We start from the raw sequence: 21,072 nt of genomic DNA on the forward strand, positions 1-21,072 counted from the left end.
CAACATGATATGTTAATGTTAACATTTACAGCTTGTTGTCGCTGCCCTCAAGTGACCACTTCATCTGAGTCTCGGTGTATTTTATTTTTAGTATGTGACCAAAAAGAGATCCATGCTTAAAGAAATGTGATAGAAATTGGTAAATGAAATGCTCAAGCTACCGTGAAAATAAAACCGACCACAGAGGTTTTGCCAACAACAAAAAACTCCACCGCCTAGGGGCAAATGCTGCTCTCGCTTATTTTCAAACTACCAACTACATTTGGAAAATCTACTGTATTGTATGAGTTGGTGATTCTTCAATGGGGTTATATTACAAGTAGTTTGGGTTAATGAAGATTTTGACACATTAAAGCACTGTTTTTAAGCTTGTCATTGACTTTATTTGTGTTCATCATAGCCTAAAAACACTGACTGAAATCGCAAGAAAATCATACATGGCTCAGATCTGAAACAGAACGACTAAACAACTGAAATGGAAATAGTTTTTCACAAACACTGTTATCTAAGGCTAGATGACAGTGTGTGCTTAATGTGCACCAGCAGTGCATGAAAAAGATTCAGCGAGGGAGCATAAACTATGCCTCCTGTCAAATATATTAAACTATGTGCACAGGCTCAGCAAGAATGAACTCTGTTATTGTCAAATGGTTCATTAGCATAACAAGAATGGACCAGAGTTACACTGCTAAAGCTGCTTTCATGGAAGTGTTGTGCATATGACAAATAAAAAACCTAAACATAAGTAACACATATATTGTAGTCGGCTGTAAACAATGAACTCTGCTAGCCAACAACGATTTATATAGGATGTATATATCCACTTCTTCTGTTACTCTGTTGTTACCACCAATAACTTCTCTCATTTCTCCTCCTCTTCTCCCCTTCAGTCAGTTGTCATCCCTCCATCAGGGCCAGTCACTGAGGAGAAAGAAAAGACGCAGCGTCTTGTCCATTTTCTCCGGCTTCCGCAAGAACCGCAACTCCACCATCTCTAATCAGGACTCAGAGTAAGTCTGCAGCAACAGGGGCTGAGTGGAAGGAGGAGAAGAAAGTAACATTTAAGTGCACGGACGCAGAGAATGAGATGGCTGTTAAATTAATCCAGCGCAGGGCATTAACGTCACTTCCCAGCTTCATAAATATTTTAATGGGAGAAAATATTTCGCCGTCTCCAACTGTTTTCTTTCGCTCCAAAATTATGGCATTACATACATTTAATCTGCTGTTACATAACAAGGCCTATAGTTAAAAAGTGTCGCAAAGAGGTATAAAGTAGACGGCGGCAAACTTATTGTTAAAATTGAATTACAAAGATGAGTAGCTGAGAGAACAACACTCTGAAGGCACTCTTTGGAAACTTCCCCATTAAAAGGAGTTACACAAAATGGAGGCGAAAAAGGCATTAAGTGGGAGTGACGGCGTGTGTTTCAGCTGACGGAGGCCCTAACAAGTTCAACTTAAAGGAACTGTGGCAAGGCTAAAAAGGGGTGACGCCATCGCGTCTGCTGGATTGCAGGAGTTCAGCTCCTCCACGGACACAAAGTTTTACAGCAGCCTACAGCTGTCTGGTGGGGAGGCATAAAAGAGCAGATGACTCATCTTAAAGCCAGCTATAGATAGAAACGGCTTTTTAAAGACAGTTTAGCATGTTTTGTAGTGTTTCACCCGCAGATTGTTGCTAAGCAATCAAAGAGATTGTCAGAACATACACTTGGCTGCCCTCTGCATCCGTCTCTTTTGTCTTTCTACAACAGCACAGTGTGTGTGGGAAGTGTAACAGCATCTGGACCAAAGATGTGTTCATTAACTACAACATTTTCAAATGGATGACAGATGAAGTTTGTGCCACAGTACATTTTTACAATTTTACCCACCTCCGCCTCACAGCTCAGGGGGCGGGACTAGATAAGCATCTGCTTCTTCCGCTTTCCCTTTCGGCCATGTGTACTACCTTGTTTTAACTAAGATGATGTGTGATGATGACTGTCTAATAACATGCCGAAATAAATAAAATAAATAAATAAACCTGAACCCCATCACTGTGAGTAAATATGACTCGGTCATCAAAATTTCTTACATTTTTTCTGTCTGTTCCAGCAGCGCCTTAGAGAACGTCTACTCGATGATTCAGCACCCTAAGGACGCTGGGAGGCCAGACAGCGCTGTTCCCGGGGCAAACGGGACCATGTCTTCACCTCGGCCGACACAGGGCGTACCTGTGCATGCACTGAGGGCTGCCAGCCCCCCCTGCCTCATCCAAAGACAGGTGCAGAGAGTGCAGAGAGAAATCCAAACTCTTATGAAAAGCAAACAGCTACAGACAGTGAATCTCAACCAGGTCTGAGGGGACTGTGCTCTAGCCAACTGTGACCTTTGACCTTTGCCAGCATACAGATCAATATCAACACACATCTCGGACAAATTTATTTAAGCCTTGAAGAAAAATGTACTGGATGTAATCAAACTTTCAATGTCATGTATTGAAGCAGGCGTGGATTGCCGGTCTCTTCGTGCCACACAAAACACTCACTGTTAAAGTGCTTCTCTGGTAAATGTAATATGTATGAACCTTACGCAGAAATATGCGTTTCAGTGAGCTTAATGTCACATAAGGTTGCTGACATAACCAGAATATTTGGGAGGGTAGGTGAAGAAAGGGACAACAAGACAGTTTATGTTAAGCTTGTTTACATCCAGGCTGAAATAAATGTCTCCAAGATGTGATATTTCAGAATTTGTGTATCAAACTGTAATGTTCGATCAGGTAGCTGTATTTTTTAACATTTTGTATGATTCCCTACTTTTATACAACTTGCAACCTGGAACACAACATTTGAGCTTCCCACCCTGCAGAGGAAAATGGCCCTGTGAATGTGGTCTATGGTGACTCTCCCTAAGTGTGTCTTAAACTTTCAAATAGCCGAAACATTGTGGCTCACACTGTATTATTATTCCTTTTTGTGGAGTAATGCACCAGGCTGGTGCAACAAACAGTTTGAATGCAGATGTGTAAAAAACTATTTTCATATAATATCTTTTGCCCGTTTCCAATCCAACTCATAAATCAAAATGTTAGAGTCCTGCTCCCAGTTTCTATGGTTCAACATGGAACTACACAGTGCATGCTGCCCACCACCGGCTATTTCCAGCCTTTTTTATCTGTTGTACTTGTGTAGCTTGTCAGAGGTGTGGAGGACTTTATGGCCTATTTTAAATCTCTGCCAAAACGTGCACACACACGCACACACTTGGAGTCATCCAAATCCTTTGGTTCTCAAAGTGGAGTCCAGGGATCCTCACCGATCCATGAGGGGATTTGAGGACATCAACAGTAAAATGAGTGATAATTGAATTCTGGTATAATTGAATTTGCTTGAAATGCAAATTTGAATCATCACCTTCACTGTCTACTGTCAGCACCAGACCGTACAGTTAAATGATTCAGTACGTAATCAGTAGCAGGGAATCCTAGTCAGTTTATTGTATAATGAAGAGGTGTGTGAACAATGTGCTGAATATTTGACTCATTTATTGATCTATTTTTATCTGTCTGCAGTCCACAGACCTGGTCAGCATGGTGTACAGCTGCATCGGAGCAGAAATCGAGGACTCAGATGGGAGCAGCACCTGTGACATCAAAGTGACAGACGACACTGACGGATCGACCACCATCTCAGATGCCCCCGCGGATAGTCGGAGTAACGGCCACGTGCCGTCTTCCAAACAGCAGACGGACAGACAGATGGAGACAGGCCGGCAGGAGAGGATCGTACCCCTGACAGACTCACGGACTGAGACGGAGGAGGACAGACAGAGCGGCAGTGGAAGCGTGGCCCCCTCTGGGACGAGGCCGGAGCCTCCTCCACAGTGCACCAAGCCCAGCCTGGCTGCCATGAGGCAGAGACATCTGCAGGAGAGTTTAGGTACTGCAACTTAGACAGCAAGTGAAGGTGCATCACAGTATTTTGTGATTGATATGGCTCAGTTTGATCAATAGAGATTACAAATCACATGTTCAATCCTCAGAATACAGACAATTAGTTTCAGCTTTTATTTTGAAGGGTACAGATCACTGCTGCACTAGTGTAAATTGTGGTTTAATTTTCTATGCTTTGCAGCATTACAGTGTTATTATAGTCTACTTTATTTTACGGTGATGATGAAACTTTCCTTAGGTTTGAAAAGTAAATTGATGCAGTGACAAACAATCACACGCATTATCTCTTGAATTCATTATCTATAATTATCTTATTACAGCAAATTTAATACATAAAGTCAAAGTTTCCCGAGGTCATCCTCACCACGCCGTTTCAAACACTGACTTCGCAAAATTGTGCCGTTTCTTCCTCAGTGCTAATTGTATAATCTTGAGGAAATGACTGTTGCAGATTCTGTATTGATGAGACTAAAGCTCCACTCACACAGAACTAGTATTACTTCGGGATTTGTAGTAATCAGAAATAATTGCTGAGCACTTCTGCGATCTTAATCCCGTGCAAATCTGCCATGTCTGTAACTCCCAAAGTATTCCACCACAAATGACCTACCATACTTTGTTAAACATGGAGGTCATGTGACAATATTAACTGGTTTTATTTAGCTTCTGTTTTCAGCTGTCACAATTCAGAAATGTGACTGCAGCTCATAATATGTTGAGCAGTAAACAGCTGAGCTATGAGATGGGGTACATAGATGATTAAACTGAGGGATGACAGAGAAGGTTAGGAGCAGGATCATATTCAAGTCCAGCCACAAAGCATCAGATCTGAACGAGCTGCAGATGCTATGTCTCAGTGGGAGAAACAACTCTAAACTATTTTATTAATGTGGCTGCTGAAAAACTGATGCTTCACCTCTGATAACATGTTCTGCTGATGCCTCGACATCATATTCGAGGCATGATGTCCGTAAAATATAGAATTAGCTTATTCCATGCGAATGCGCGAAACACTGATGTAGGGATGCAATTTTCTAAATCACAAGGTCCCCTTGTAATTCTAGTCCAGTGTAAACAGGGCTAACAGTACTATTGTTGACATTATTTGATAAACACCACTTTATTATAAAACAATCATTTAATTTAGAGCAAATCAACATTATGATAAACAGAATATTTTGATGCTCTGATAAGTGACCAGTATAATGTGGCATTTAAAAATGTTGCATATTTAAACTTTGTTTGGAAAGTTGAGCCAATAGAAGTTGCTGTATACTGTCATGGTTGTGTGTGTGTGTCATTCAGAATCAGCCAGATATTTGTGGTGCAGCGCCATGGTATAATTACTGTAAACAAATGAGGAAGAAAGCTGGCTGCCTCTGTGTAATTACACACTTTATCCAAACTGCTTTAGCTGATGTTAAAATGCAGCATATGGCACCTGCTTTTATCATGCTGGGGCCTTCAATTACAAATAAATGCAGGCGAAAATGTTACTTTAATGATGCGTTATCAAATCTACATATACAAAGAAATATAAAGATGTCAGCTGATACATTTTTGTGGCACTGTTCTGTTGAAAAAAGCTCAGAAGAAGCCATATAAAAAGTAAGAGAACAAACTTCTGTAAAAAAAAAAAATACATCAACATCATTAAAAGAAGGTTTGTTCAAAACAAATCTGTCAAAGTGAGTTCAATCAGAGACATGGTAGTGGACAGATAGGTCTTTGGCTTTGTCTGAAAAGGTACGCTGCTCCGAACTATAGAGGCCTTTAAAGAGAGAGGGCCATTGTTAAAGTCTTTTTATCAGTTTCAAGTCTAGACTTTTTAATGAGCCAAACCATCTCAGTTACAAAAGTAGCCATCGACTGCACTCTGGCTCAAAGGGAATCAAAAGGTCAGTACAATAGCTCGAGGCCAGAACGGGTCAGACCATAAAAATCAATGTGAAAATATGCAGAATGACATTAAGAATAGAGGTAGAATACAAAAAAGTGCACTTTCATCCTCTGATTGAAAATCTTGCTGATAGATGTGGACAGCACAAAGGTTATTAATAAGAGCTGCTGCGGTTTCTTTTACTCGCCAATTAGCAAACTATATATCAATGCTTCTCTCTTGAAGTTGTAGCAAGCACTTAACACACAGATGTAGCAGCAACCTGGTCCATTACACTGTCGGTTGTTTACTTTATATTTGTTTTGTTCTTTGCTGTATATGTTTGGCAATGATTCAGTCCCAGCCTAGCTTAGGCTTACATTCCAATTACTGAATACGTGTGAAAGGTGTGTTTTTACTTTTAGTTCTCAAACAAAGCTTTAAAGCATCCTTGTAATATCATCATCATTGTTCACTGTGTTTCCAGAAGAGGCAGGAAGGCTGATGGGAGAAGAAGACCTGAGTGAGAGAAGGCATGAAGAGAAGCAGAGAGCGCGAGGGCCAGAGGGACAGCGTCCTCTTATACCCACTAAGGTGTGTGTGAACAGCATGTAAAACATGAAGAAAGAAGAAAAAGAAGACACATTTTGTAGTAACTCTCTGATACATAACATGTACAAATTCTGTGTTCTTCCTTTAGCCCAGTCTCGACCTCTCAAGAGACAAAACCTCTCCGGAAAAGGCTGTGACCTCTCCCAAAAGCTCACCCCTCAGTCCAGTTGGAGAAGCAACCAACGAGCAGAGGAGCTTGCCTTCTGCTCAGCCAATCATTGAAGAAGAGGGACCTGAGAGGAAAAGCCCACCACCAGCATCTGCCAGGCCGGGGACAGACGCAGCAGATCCTGCCAGTCCAGGTACTGTGTCTTTAATTATGAGTGATCTACCACTTTACAACGTCTGACAGTGTGCTTGGTTCAGGGCCCTGTTCAGACCTTGTATTAACATCCTACCTCCTTAGTGTGTCAGTTCACTTGAGTTTCGCACCTCAAGTGACCTCTTGTGATCAGATCACATTTCCCTCTCTATATGTAAATAAACACGTACATCCCTGAGACAAGCGGACACGATGTTGTTTACACACAGAAAGAAATATCTCCATGTATAACATTTGCCGAATTTACAAGAATGCCCAAAATGTGGGCATTTGTCAGAGACAACCTTTCACAACGTTAATAAAGTTTCACCAAACTCAACAAGTCACAAAATTGTGCAATTTTATAAGGGAGTCTGGACTTTACCCATGGGCAACAAAGAAGGTGTATATATTGGTTACTGTTAACTTTATTTGTAAAATCTGACATGTTGTCTTGTCCAAACTGCATGTTCAAACAGCTGTTGGGAGATTCAACGCATTTTATTGACACTGAGTAGCAGACAGGCTGGTACAGCAATGCTGTGGCAACCCGACGCTTTTCACAAGGGATGCAACTTAATCTTATGCATTTAATGCAGAGTTTACAAGAAGGCGTGAATAATTTAGAATTTGCCGTAGCTGTTTAGCAGACTTTTTTTTATGTTTCTCCTCACTTAAAAACTCTCAAAACTGAGCAATTTATCAGGGAGTCTGGGGATATTATGGTTTCTAGTTCAATGGTTTCATCGGTTGAAACAGTGAGATCACAAATATCTGCTGCTAACACTGCCAGATTAAAAGAGCCCAACCACATAATTTACATTACATTTACAACTACATGGAAGTCAGACAGGGTGTAGTCCATTCTGCCTGTTGTTGTGGCTCCTTGCTTCTTGTTCTCCAATGTGGCCCAGGACAAGTGTACACACTGCTAACAGAACGTGGTCACATGTGGCCCAGAACACTTCTGAATGTGGTCTGACTGATCAGATCTCAAGTGCATCTTGGAGGCTTTCACACCTGTACTTACAGCTGTCAGATCGCTCAGGACGGATGTCAATACCCGGTCTGAAAAGGGCCTGATATGAGTTTTCTTTCCTTGGATTTTCTGTTGAAATTCAGTAGCTGCTAATGCTGATTTCCAAGTCTGCTCGGTAGAACAAACTGCATGTAGAAGATGGAATACTGTATGTTATTGATGTAAGTAGGAGCCAGAGTAAGTGCAGACGATAATGAAGATGATGATGGTTATGATTGTTCCACCAACCAGATGATGAAGGTCGTAATGGATTTCCAGCAACATCACAGCACACCAGGAAGTCCAACTCATTTGACATAGGTACCGTCTGCCTGACACTCCCCTGCTGTTGTGCACACACGACACGCACAATATGCATGCTGTTCAGCTCCAAACACGCGGCTGTCTGAGTCAAGTGCACATCTTGCTGCTTTTGTTCATAATTCATAACAATGGTGCAATACCTTTGTTATTTTTTTATCAAATGGAAGCAGCAGGCGGTCCATTATTTGATGTGCTCCCAAGCCCGTAGAGTTTGCCGGCTGTGTACTGTGTTACGCTTTATCCTGCAACCTCCCTTTTTTCAGTTCCCACACCCCTCTCTGTGTGTCTGTCTCGTGCCGTTTCCCTTCAGGCATGGAACCGGACAGCCCCTACGATCTGGAGAGGTCTTCAGATCGCAGATTCCCTCTGAAAAAGCCCTGTTTCCCCCAGTACAGAAACAGATCTCTGGACTGCCCTGCTGGGACCAGGTGTATGTATCTGTTTCTCCTCCTGCAAATATGTGTGGGGTGACAGCCATGTGGCCGTCTGCACCATGGAGAATTATTGCAATAATGATTTAGGTCTAAATTTTACTACAAGAAATTCAGTTAATCTTTACGAAGTCAATTAAAAGCAAAGAGAAAGTTGTGCTAACATAAACGTTTCCTGGCCGTGCACATGGATGAGTCATACCATACATATTGAAAGCATGCTTGTTCTGGTATTTTATAAATGGCTGACCGAAAAAAAAAGAGATCATAAAACATCATTTAAAGATCTAATTTGGCTGTTTTCCAAAACGTCTCATCGCAGCTGGCAGCCGGATGTGACACTGCCTGGATGAGCGCGCTATAAGCCGAGAACTTTAGCATTTTTGAAATAAGGACCTTGTATCCTTCCTGCTTTAATTGGAGCTGATTCTTTTTTAAAACAACTCGGCCCCATTATTGAGATAATTGGCAGCCATGTACTGCTGATTAATCAGCCATTTCTACATGGAGCCGTTTGGCATTGAAGATGAAAACCCTGAAGTGCTGGAATTCAAGGGGCCGCTAATGACACGGCAAAACTACTGCCAATAAGCTCTGTAATACTGAACTGTGTGTGTGCAACCTGCTGCAGGGGACTCAATTAGCAGCACTGCGAGAATGATAAAAGGGTCCACATGTCACAAATGACGGCATAAAAGGCAGTTATATAGCGAGTGTGAAAGCTGAGTGCTCCTCTGTGTCCTGTCTGGGTACGTTTTAGGTAAGCTGATGCATCTAGCAGGGACATGGACAGGCACATGTGCTTCCTGTAACCGCTGGTTGTGTAACGTCTGTGTTGGAGAGATTCATTCTGTTTGTGGCGAAATCAATTTGCTCTTAATTCCCAGTTCGAACAACTTAACGCTGCGTCAATTGATTTCTCCGTGGCCACTTGAAAGCACATCTGACGAACAGTGTTATCATCTTATAAGATGTAAAACTGATCTGGCAAATGTGTTGGCAAACATCAGCACACACAGAGCAACATCAGCATTTGGAGTTGTGTTTTCTTCCACACGAGTGTGAATCTGATTTTATTTCTCCTTTTTCCCTTTAGCAGCCTCTCAGCTAACTTTGTCTATCCAGTGTTTATTTCTGAGCAGGCAGAGTACAGTTGGTTTATTTATTATTATTTTATTTTTTTTCATTGCTTGGAAACATTTGTCTGCTGTAGTTGAAAAGAAGATTGTTGGGAGCTGCATTTCATGCCAGAAATCCAGAAACCATGATCCAAACTAGATTTAAGGCTGTGCAGAGCTCAGGGTAACTGCAGAGTCTGAAGGTTATTCTCTGTTTGCCCCATGGGACCTTATTTCAGAAAAACCTTGTATGGTGAATGGAGAGAGACAAATATTTTTTTGTCCCTTTTGAATTGTGTCATGAACTACACATATGATGTTTGTCAATTTAAAACCTTCACCTTAGCCTTTCATATAACTGCAGTTGTCAGTATGACCAGATTTATTCTGATTTTCTTCTTTCTTAGTACCTTTTCTGATCCGAGGTGGCCATGTTGGTGTTGGTGACGTGTGTTTAGCAAGACGATGTAGTTCGCTGAGCGGTTTAACGCGAAACTAGATGGTATTTTACTTTGATTATGACAAACTGAAACTTTATTGACTTTTAAAATGATCTTTTAAATTGACAAACATCATGTGTGTACTTCATGGCACAATTTAAGCGGGATCAGGAATGTATTTGTCTTTCTTCATTCATTACCATGCAAAGGATTTCCACCAGAAGGGGCGTGACTTCGGGACTCTGTGGGTGAGTCCTTTCGCTTTAGGGCCCTCACACACCAGACGGACAGGCTGATCAGCCATTGGTCAATCAGTGTGTGCGTCTGTGGTCCTAGTTGTTGCCGTGTGTCCCATTCCGTTGGCACTAGTCAGCCCTTGTCGGCAGCTTTTCGGCAGCCTGAGCATGTTGAATCTGCGGTGGAGCCCAGTGGTGAAAGAAATGACTGATTGGCTGTTCAGCTAAACACAATTACAGAGACTTAAAAAAAAAGGGACACCCTTTGAGCCTGTTTGGAGCGGGTTCTTATTCTTCACCAAGGCCATTTGCAACTTTTTATCAGACATTTTCTTGATTAGAAGCTATGTTGGTGAGAATGGTGTGAAAACTCAGCGGTTTGTATATCTGCAGTCCTGAGTCCTCCAGTTTCCCTTTTAAAAGATGAATGTAGACCACAGCTACCTGGTCGATATGGAGAATTTTTTCCTCTCAGGCTGGTGGGTTATCTACGAAAGTCTAGTCGTCTTGTTTGATGACTGTTTGATGACTGTCTGTGCCCTTATTCATACAGTAGTTATTGATCCATTCTTAATATATAATATTGAGTAGTGCAGCTTTAAACCTGCAACAAGTGATGTTTTTGGCAACTTGGGGTTATCAGATAAAACTTTTTAAAAGTCAATATGTTGATCTTTGCTGACTGTATTCTTCTTCTAGCCCTGTGTTCGTCTCCACCACCTCCTGAGCAGCTTAATGCTCCACCATGTTCACTAGCTAGCCACTAACTCTGTCTGGTGCTGAGCAGGTAGTGTACAGCTGGTTATTGGCACGTTGCTGCGACCAGAGACCTTGTTAATGAAAGTGGAATTTGTTGACTTTTAAACCAAAACAACGCTAAAATGCTCCGTAGAACCAGAGAACTGCAGATTTGGGTGAAGACGCACTGTAGACTTGTCACTCCTATCACACATAATCACTTGTGAGTGTATCATTGTGATGAGTGCAGCTTTAAAGCCGTGTGTTGACATTGTATTTGCTTCTACAGGTTATGACAGTCCCCAGCTCGGAAACAGAGACGCGCTATGACATTACCAGCAGAGCAGAAGAGGTGTGCTGGGAAGGGAAGACTGGAACGCGGAGGACTGGAGAGAGACGAGCTTTTAAAACTTTGTGGACTCACCTGACAAAAATCCAACCGCAGCTGTTTTTTCCTTTTTAATCCATATAGACATTCGTCGCTGCAAATGCATGTACTGTATGCTTTCTGTTTTTAACTGGTTGCACTTGCTATGGTTTTTTCTCTCAGGCATAAGGGAAGCTCTGACCTGCAGTACATAAAGTACCCTTCACACAAGCACACACAGTAGTTCAATGTCTCTCCAGTATGCTCATCATGAACCGTTGTTTTATGCATTTGTGCAGAGTCATTTAATAATGAAAATACTCCGTCTCCTCACCCCCTCCCTGTCTTTTACTGACAATCTGTGACGACTAAGAGTGAGTTTGTACTGTATTTATTCTGATGGAGGTGTAAATACTGAATATAAAACTGCACTAACCATTGTGGTACTCTACCAGTTAACAATCATGTTTTTATTTGTGATGATATACCATTTGATAACTGTGTTTGTAAGTATGCTTTTGGTGTATGCTGACGTTTGATGATTGAGAAATGTGTTTTCATGCACTTAGCACTCCATCTCTCCAAGAGTATTTAAGTCAGTCAGTGGATCACTTACAGGTTGAATCTGATTTTGCAGGCCTGGAAATGAGTATATTTTCTAAAAATGCTTCTATGAATCAGAATAAATAAAATTGACTTTACACAACGAATCATTGCATCATTGAAAGTTATGTTTAGTATGCGTTTTCCTGCATATACGATGAAATGTTATAATATGAGAGTAACATGCATTACCCAACAGGGAATTCCACCTATTGTACACACATAAAGGTCAGGTTAAGGCTGGTGGGGTTTGTTTAAAGTCTTGTGTGGTTGCAGAGAAGCTTTGTCGGGTCAGAATAATTCCAGATCGAGTTAATCAGATCATCAGGGTTCGTTTGGCTTGGGCTTGGTAATTACACATTTTAAAGGAACAGTTAGAGATTTTAAGGATTGCACTTTTCTCAGAGTGTGATACAACTTTCATGGGGTCTTAAAATGTCTAATTTTTTTTTTTTAAGTAAATTCAAAGTCATGAAAGTCATTACATAGTGATACATGCTACAAACTTGATTTGATTTAATTTATTCATCTTTTAAGTTCTTTTTGTCAAAATGAGTCGAGCTCTTCCAAATTTCAGATGTCGCTAAACTTTAACTCTACCACTGAACTAATACTGTCTCTTTACTTGCACTGACGTGTTGGCAAAATGTAGATTATTTTGAAAAAGCTTTAAAAACATTAAATGTCAGTGTCTCATACCTGTAGACACCCTGATATGTAGATCTGTTAAGTATGGCACTGGAGCCATGAGGTGGTTATCTTGTAGTTGTTTAATATAGTATATAAAATAATACACTAAAGATCCTACCCTTCCCTTCACAGTAAGATACAAACAGGAAGTTTAGATAAAAATCACAATAAGGTAAAAAAATAATAATAAATAATATCCAAAATTAGTTTTAAAAAAAATACACTTATTACACTTCATTCATTCATTTGTCTTCATGATGTGGAGGTGCAGAGTTTGAAAGATGCAGGCGTTTACCATGCAGGGAGGGCTCCTTCACAGCAGGAGAGGCACAGGTGTGACCAATAACGTTAACAATGGCTCCGTTCTATTACATGCCTCTAATGGGAAGGAAGTGCAGTATCCATCATGTCTGGTGGTTATATAAACCAGGAGATCTCAGGACTTCTCAGCCCTTTGTTGATTCAACTTTTACTATTCTGTTATCTCTCTTGTGCGTCCCTCAGCTTTATGGAAATGCAGTAATAAACTGGTATAGAATAGATATACTTTATTGATCCCAAGCTGGGAAATTAAGGTGTAGCAGCAGCATTTCACGCAGATGAATGACAGCACAGTGAAATAGAAAGAACAACCTAGACATATTAACATAGCAATATAAAATGTAATATAAAAAATGTATATATATAAAAAATATGTATAAAAATGGATAAATGGGCAGTGTTGATGTATACACAAGCAGTATTGTAGTCCAAAATAAAATATAAGGTGCAGAACAGTGTAAAAACATTTACAACATGTACAGTGTGATGGCATGTGGCAGGAAAGATTTCCTGTATCTGTCCCTTCGACAGCGGAGCTGAAGCAGCTGAAGTGGAACATTCCTTTAAATGAGAAACACTTCACACAACAATCATAAAGACCTAGCGGGCCTTTCATTTGGCACTTGCTGTTATTTATTTTAGCTGAAAGTCCAAATCCCTCTGGATTGATGGGAGTAGATTCAGATCAGCTGTTGAGCAGGATGTGAAGACTGACTCCTAATTAATGATTGGCAGTAGCTGGGGGCTTTTCCCTCACAGCCAATCAGGGTGTGAGGAGGCATTTGGTTCTTTCCTTCACATGCTGCAGAACTCAACGTGACAGATCGTCTTCGTTCTTTCTTTTTGAGGGACATTTTAAGCATGCTGCAACCCGGTTGAGTGTCACTAAAAAGAACCACCATCCATCCAGCTTACCTGGATCAGGGCTGTAGTTTTTAAGCTTTGGACCGAGGCGACACAAGTTTTGCTTGCCTTACAACAGACCCTTTTCACAGCAGACATTTTGACCTGTCAAAGTAGGAAAAGCACGTGTGTGACTAACAACATTAACAACTGCTCCGTTCTATTAGGTGTCTCAGTAAATACCAGAGCCCTGGAACGAGCTCACCTAAATTGAATGCAGCCATCATTAATGTTAGAAATTCCACCTGACAATCAAAATGTCTGCCATGGAAAGGGTCTATAGTTCAGTGACCTCAGGTTTCTTCTGACAACAATATATTTAATGTTCTTATCAGACAGGTCATGTGAGAAATATTCTTAAAAAATCCAAATAGACTTGATTGAAAGATGTGTCTAAAAGCAGAACTCATTAGGCGCAGACAATGAGTGAACAGTCTGATGGTGACAGATTATTTCTCGGTGCTGTGATGACCTCAGATCCACCTTTTGACAGACTGTTACAGTTTCCAAGCAGCAGATGGCAGCAGATGGCAGCAGAGACTGCGCTCGCCTCCATCCTGCTCACTGATCCGATGACATGTCATGATGCGCTGACATCACCGTGAACATGGCTCTCGGCAGCAGTCGCTGTCGCTGCACTGATGAAGGCGGAATATGCATGATGCTGCAGCTGTTGTGGTGTTGTGCAGATGAGATCATCGGATCGTCTGGAGGAGGCTTCCTAATGAGCAGCATCAGAACTTAACTGTCAGACTAAACATGCAAAGTAATTACCCCCACCTCTGTCATACAGACAGCAGATTATACCAGTACGCACACATATCTCCAGCTCGCAGGTGAGCTCAGGCTTTCCCCAAACAATGATGAGCCTGTTTGTCTCGTGAAAATGAGAAGCCTTTAATTCCCTCCATCCAGGTCACCTGATCCCCCACACAGCCAGGACCACATCACAGCCAGGGGTGTTGCATTCACATTCACTGGGTCACCGGATAAGCTCGCTTAATTCCCGCTCAGGCTTTTCCATCTGCACACAGTCCCACACAACATATGCTCTGCTGAATGTTTCATCACAGTATATGTAAACCTACACGCTTCACACATGCATAAACACAACGCTCCAAAACTATGTGCACACATTATTTATTATCCAGCTCATTCGTCTTGATGCGTGTCAGATGATGTGAGCTGTGCTTTGGAGGGAAAGTTTGTGTTACCCTGAAGAAGTGTGTGTGTGTGTGTGTGTGTGTGTTGGTGTGAGTCGCATGTGTTCAGCACCAGCAGATGGGTCAGCAGCGAGCCATTTGACTCGCTGTGTCAACAGTGGAGGGCTGGTAATGAGTTTATTATGAGCCAGTGAGCTCCACCGTGCAGCCTACTGTGCAGCACAGAACCAGGTGACACATCCTGACACGTGAAGGCTTACGCTGTGTGCACGGTGAGCTTCTGTGGGCAATAACAGCAGGAAAAAGAAGGGATTTCAGTTCAGTGTCAGTGTGATTCCAAACACCTACAGTGCATCCTAGTTTACCTGCACACGAGCAGTGTTTATTAAAATCCCTCCAGTCAGAGCTCTAAAGGCTTATGACCGACAATTTGGACATTATTCGCTCTGAAAGACCCTGATCACACATTATAGGAGCGGACTTGTACCCTCTAGGTGCTCTGATCACTGTAATGCATCCTATGTGCCAAGCATTCAAAGTGAGGCTGATGTATAAGGATGCAAATACAGGCTGACAGCAGAACCTTGTAACACTCTGTGCAAACTGAATAAACACAAGTCAGAGTCTCAAAGAAAAGAGACGAATGTCACTGCGTATAGACTTCCTGGAACAAAGAAACCAGACCTGATCGGCCCGACTTCTACTACTTAATGCAATAATCTAAACATAACTATCAAATGTATGATAGAAATGACATTTAAAGAAAAAAAAATACAAAATTATAAAATATATAATGAAAGTAATCACCCCCTGGAGCCGGTCACTGGTGTTACCATGAGACAAAAGTCTATTATTTTGAAATAAAATTGCACTGATGACATCACTTTAATTCCTTTGACCTATTTCCTGAAGATGTGTGAAGAAAGGACACAGTTAAGTCCACTGTCTCTTTCCAGTTCTAAGAAATGTTCACATTTATCTCAAGACTTCATATGAAGCTTTGAGTTGACGTCATTGGTGTGACCTACTTTATTAGTAGGGAACTGTAAAAGAGTAGAATACAGATGGGTTGAATGACAGGATGTTATGTGTATTCATAGAGTCAATGAGTAATGGAATAATGTGGTCGAAGTTTAAGAAAAGGAAGTCAATTTTCAGACATTTTGATCTTCCATAAGTTTTTCTGTAGAATCAAATATCCAAATATTTTTTTTAATTTCTTCCCTAAGACTACAATGTCCCTTTAAAGCAGCAACATGTAAGACTTTATTTGAAAACATTGAAAAATTATCAAAATTCATCAACAGACTGTGAATAACAGTTTTGACGTTATGACGTCTGTGTATTGTGTTGCATACTAACCAGCTAGTCCCACCCTAGTCCAAAGCTACTGTGCTGGCTGCCTAAACACTGACACATCCCTGGTTTTCTGAACTTTTAGTCCGGACCACTAGCTGTACAGCTAACCGAGCTAACTAGCCTACAGCAGCTGCAGCTAGCAGCAGTTAGCAGTTTTCTATATGCTTGCCCACTTTTTGTTGTGAGTATGAGTTGGACAGGCGGTCAGTTCTGACATATTGCAACAACATGAAGTTGATGGTAAACACATGAGACAAGTTTGTCACAGATTATCAGGAAGACAAGATGATCCTACTATAATACCCCAACAACATCATGACCATTATCTGAAATCTGTTACAAAGCATGAAATACAGTAAAACTACAGAGTGAATGAATGATACAGATCAACAGTTCACCTTCACATCCTTCATGACTAACACTTTATTATTATGGTCCGTGTGGTAGTTAGTGTTTTTGTTTGGGTTGATCGTGCAGTTCTTCTTTTTTAATCTAATCGTAGCTCTTTGTGCTGTGGACAGACAAAAGCTTGAGGTCCAGAAAAATAGTCTCCAGCTTGATTAAGGTTTGGTGAAGTGGACAATAAGACAGATGAATGCAGCAGTGGAGCTGTTTGTCGCACAAAAGCAAACCTAGAGGTGAGGGCTTGAGTCATTTATTGCACGACTTCAGACTTTAAGATTCGAAATAAAAAACAAAGAAATCTGTATTTTAAAATCTTGGTTTCAGCCACCTAAAACACTGCTTATGTGTAAAGAAGAAGCCGAAACACAAGTGGAGTATTTACATGTGAGCACAATGAGCACAAATGCTGTTGCAGACTAATGGAAATGCTAGCTGGTAACATTTGTCAATGATGGAAATATGGCGGTACTTCCATGCGTTGGCTAAATGGTAGTAAAGAGTATAGTCTGACTGCCTTCATGTAGACTGTGAGTATGAGCCTGTATAGACCAAATTCACGTGGCGGCCATTTTCCTCTGATGTGACGCTCAGGGTGGGAGGCTCAAAAACTGGGATAATGTTCAGCTGCTATGTTTCAGGTCACAAGTCATGAAGGCAAAATTACCAATCATCATCATTTTACCACTTCCCGATTGATCAGCAACTAAAAGTATGATGAATAGTGAAAATCTGTAGGGACATCAGGCTTTATTTCATGGTACCAGTTAGCTAACGTTAGCATTCACCCACTTTGTTTGATTACATCCAGTGTGTTTCACTTCCAGGCTCAAATAAATGTGTCCAAGATGTGTGTTTATATTTTAGAATTAATTTAAGCCTTCCCCAACATATCGTGTAACACTATCAAACAGCAATGTTAGCTACGAAGCCGTTGGATGCTAATGTTAGCTGTTGTCCAATGGAACGGCTTATCAAATGTTGTTTTACACTGAGATATGACCTGATGTCCCGCTGCATTTTCACTATCAATTGTCTTTTCAGTTGCTGATCACTCAGGAAGCAGTGTAATGATAATCATTTGTCAGGTTCACTACTTTTACATGGAAAATGGCCGTCATGGAAATATGGGGGACGGCCTTCCATTCCAAAACACAGCTGTTCCGAATCCGACTTTCAAGTTCCAATTACTTCCCAATATGGTTAGGGTCAGGGGTACCACAATAGCCTTTTCGGAATAGCGGGGTCTTTAGAAAAAATGGGAAACCACGCCATTACGAAGAATGGAAGTCTATTTTCGGAACAGCGGGGTTTCGGAAAGGCGGGGTGTAACCGGGAATATGGTCTATTGGCCGACTGTTTCAGATGGCCCTCTCCTCCCTTCTGCCGTCTGCGTGTTAACCTCAGAGTTAGCAACCCACTGCCTGAAAATGGTGCAAGTTGCTCTAACCCTAACATGGTCGCTGAGGGTACGAATCTAAACAAGCTAATAACTCTTATATTTTGTTTTGAGGTGATGTCGTTGTTTCAACGGCAGGTCTCGCCTCACCGTGTGCAAAATAAGTTCCCCTTGGTGTTATTTGTCAGGCGCACCATTGCTGCTCTCTGCACCTGTGACAATTTTAAACCAATCTGATAACTGTGATTGGTTAAAAAAAAATACAAACAAGCCAGAGTGATTTTTTCCCCTGTACCTGAATGACACTGCAGCCAGGCAGACAGACTATAAACAGAAGGAAACATCAGATTACATAGCAAAAACAAAGACAATAAACACAGTCAAACTGAGTGTAGGTTTGAACCCCGCTGTGCCGTAAATCCTACAAGATGCAACAACCGGAGCTTCAAGTGAACCAGTAAACCCATAAACTTTACTGCTTTCATTTTCCTGCCGCAGCTCAGGTTAGCACCTTCATCCCTCCATTAAAAGAATGAACAGAGCGCCACACACTTGGATTCCTTTGACTCCATGCTGAAGTCAGACATCTCCCACCGACGCAGCTGTCGCTGTGTTTTTCCTCTCAGGTTTATAAAAGACTGCTATTCACTTTGCATCCGTCTTTACGATCTGAGGAGGCGTGTTTGACACTTTCCACGCAGGCCTCGGTGGAAGCAGTCATCGCCCTCCCTCCGTCCTTCTCATCTCTGCATCTGCCTTGTTCTTAAGGCTCTCTCGCCCTGTTCACCCCCCTGCTCTCTCTCTCTCATTTATACCTGTTTGTTTTCCCTGCAAACAAATGAGTCTGATAATAACCACTGCCAGCAATTAGTGGAGATTAAAGCTGTGTGCGGATGTCTAGGTGTTTCTGCACTTGTGTAGGTGTTGTGTTTGTGTGCTCCTTTGTTGAGGTGTGTGTGTGTGTCAGTTTGTGTGAGTGAAAAAGAAAGTGATAGCGAGGTCTGTGTTGGAGGAGCTGAGGCAGTGTCAGGTTTAGTGGGAGTGAGATATTTTGTGGACAACAAATACCTGGAGGCACAGAGGCCGACTGAGGTAACAAAGCCACGGAGGAGAGGTGAGGCTTCACACTTGAGACAGCATAGTTGTGTACTCAAGACACACTACATGGACAAAACTAATTGGAAACCCTACAGAAGACACCATTTGTGAGTTTGGCTGTGCTGGTGGTGTCGCTCTAAGGATTTGATTTCAGTCTGGTCGATCCTAACTATTGGGTTGTACACACATTCATGTTCCTCAGAGGATGAATCTCAGTGATCTTGGTGATCTAATGTCTAAAAGCAGGACAGAGTTGTCACTTATCCAGTCAAACATCTTGGCATCTAACAGATGAATTGGCCCTTTTCTTTTAAAGACATTCATGTCCCAGCTAGGATGAATTGTATAAATAATGGTGATCACCAGGCTTTTTCTAGCGCCATCATTAGGTCTTTACTTCGTGTCAGCTGCTAATTAGCAAATATTAGCATGCTAACATGCTAAACTAAGATCATGAATGCTGTAATTCTAACATGCTAAATACCAGCATGTTGACATTGTCGTGAATGCCAATGTTTGCGTTTAGCTCAAACAGCTACTGTGCCTATGTACAGCCTCACAGAGCTGCTACAATCGCTATAGACAATAAAGGTGAAATAAAACTTTCTAAGTCTGCAAGTGCGGAAGGGTCTGCCAGGGTGCGGACGTCCACAGACCTCCAATTTTTCTTGACATTAGCAAAGTCCAAGCCATCTTGGCTACGACGCTACAACAAGCTACAGAATACAGCTACTTGTGCGTAAATCACACACTCCAAGCGAACTCCAGGAGGTAGTTTAAGCTAGAGCATGACCGGTGTTGATTGGTCCCAAAAATCAAGTATCTGCCAGGCTCTATTGTAAGCAGAACGACTATGCGTCCAGATGTCCGCAGCTGTCCATGTACGTATCCGCTTGGGAGTATGTTCAGGCCCTTAGTCATGTTGAATCCAGCCTCTGGTGCAGCCACCAGAGCATTGGTGAAGTCGGGCACTGATATCATTTAAGACGTGCCTCTCAGTCGACATTCCAGTTCATCCCAAATGTGTTCATTATGGTTGACAGGGCAGGACAGGCCAGTCAAGTTCATCCATACCAATCCCTGAAAACCATGTCTTTATGCATTTATGCAGATTCTTTTTGTCATGTTGGAACAAGAGAGGGCCCTCCCTCCCTCCCAACTGCTGGTTATAACCTTAAGACTTCTCTTAAATGGAAATAAGCCCAAACCATGCTAAAAGTACATGAAGCATGTGTCCATCTTTGGCCCTATAGTCTATAAAGGTGTTACAGAATTTGACACAGACGGTAGAAAAAAGGTTTCCCACCAGTGCGATGCCAAAAATGCATTGCAGCAATATGGAAAATCTGCAGACAACTTTTCCTCATGACAACTATACACACCGTGTTCCATTTTCATCTCCGTCCCCAACCGCCGCGTTTGTGGAAACATTCATAGGTACACAATGATCAGATTTGGTTCCCCGTGGACCCCAAAGCCCCTTCCCATAATGTAATCAGGTGAATATCAGCTTCTTTACCATCTTCATTGGGCAATCTCAAGCCATGTATTGTCCTTGACGTGGTTGTTGAGGTAGTTGTTTGTAGTGTTTGTCATACAGAACTGAAGACTAAACTGATAAGGTTTTCTCCCATTTTGACCTGAACATCAGCTGAAACAATGGATTGAATTGTTCAAATGTATATTTCTGCAGGCCGGTCTTCTGGGAATAGCGGAGCTTTAAGCTTGAT

The 21,072-nt window shown here is 41.7% G+C and overlaps 1 protein-coding gene across 8 annotated transcripts in view; it reads left to right on the top strand.

The window, feature by feature from the left end:
- Window positions 1-12,114, top strand: part of carmil3 (capping protein regulator and myosin 1 linker 3) — a 97,045-nt gene extending 84,931 nt beyond the window's left edge. For 4 of the 8 annotated variants that reach the window (XM_084369071.1, XM_084369075.1, XM_084369073.1 and 1 more), the window contains 8 exons: window positions 891-1,010; window positions 2,101-2,269; window positions 3,560-3,926; window positions 6,307-6,413; window positions 6,520-6,733; window positions 8,003-8,071; window positions 8,385-8,504; window positions 11,327-12,114. In XM_084369071.1, the coding sequence (XP_084225197.1) occupies window positions 891-1,010; window positions 2,101-2,269; window positions 3,560-3,926; window positions 6,307-6,413; window positions 6,520-6,733; window positions 8,003-8,071; window positions 8,385-8,504; window positions 11,327-11,367 (1,207 nt within the window). In that variant the 3' untranslated portion in view covers window positions 11,368-12,114. The remainder of the gene's footprint in view (window positions 1-890; window positions 1,011-2,100; window positions 2,270-3,559; window positions 3,927-6,306; window positions 6,414-6,519; window positions 6,734-8,002; window positions 8,072-8,384; window positions 8,505-11,326) is intronic. The other 4 variants (XM_084369074.1, XM_084369077.1, XM_084369076.1 and 1 more) reach the window with 4 other exon arrangements.
- The last annotated feature ends 8,958 nt before the right edge of the window (window positions 12,115-21,072 follow it).

Source organism: Pagrus pagrus, assembly GCF_965226575.1.
Source record: "Pagrus pagrus genome assembly, chromosome: 12".
In the NCBI taxonomy this organism is placed as follows: Eukaryota; Metazoa; Chordata; class Actinopteri; order Spariformes; family Sparidae; genus Pagrus; species Pagrus pagrus.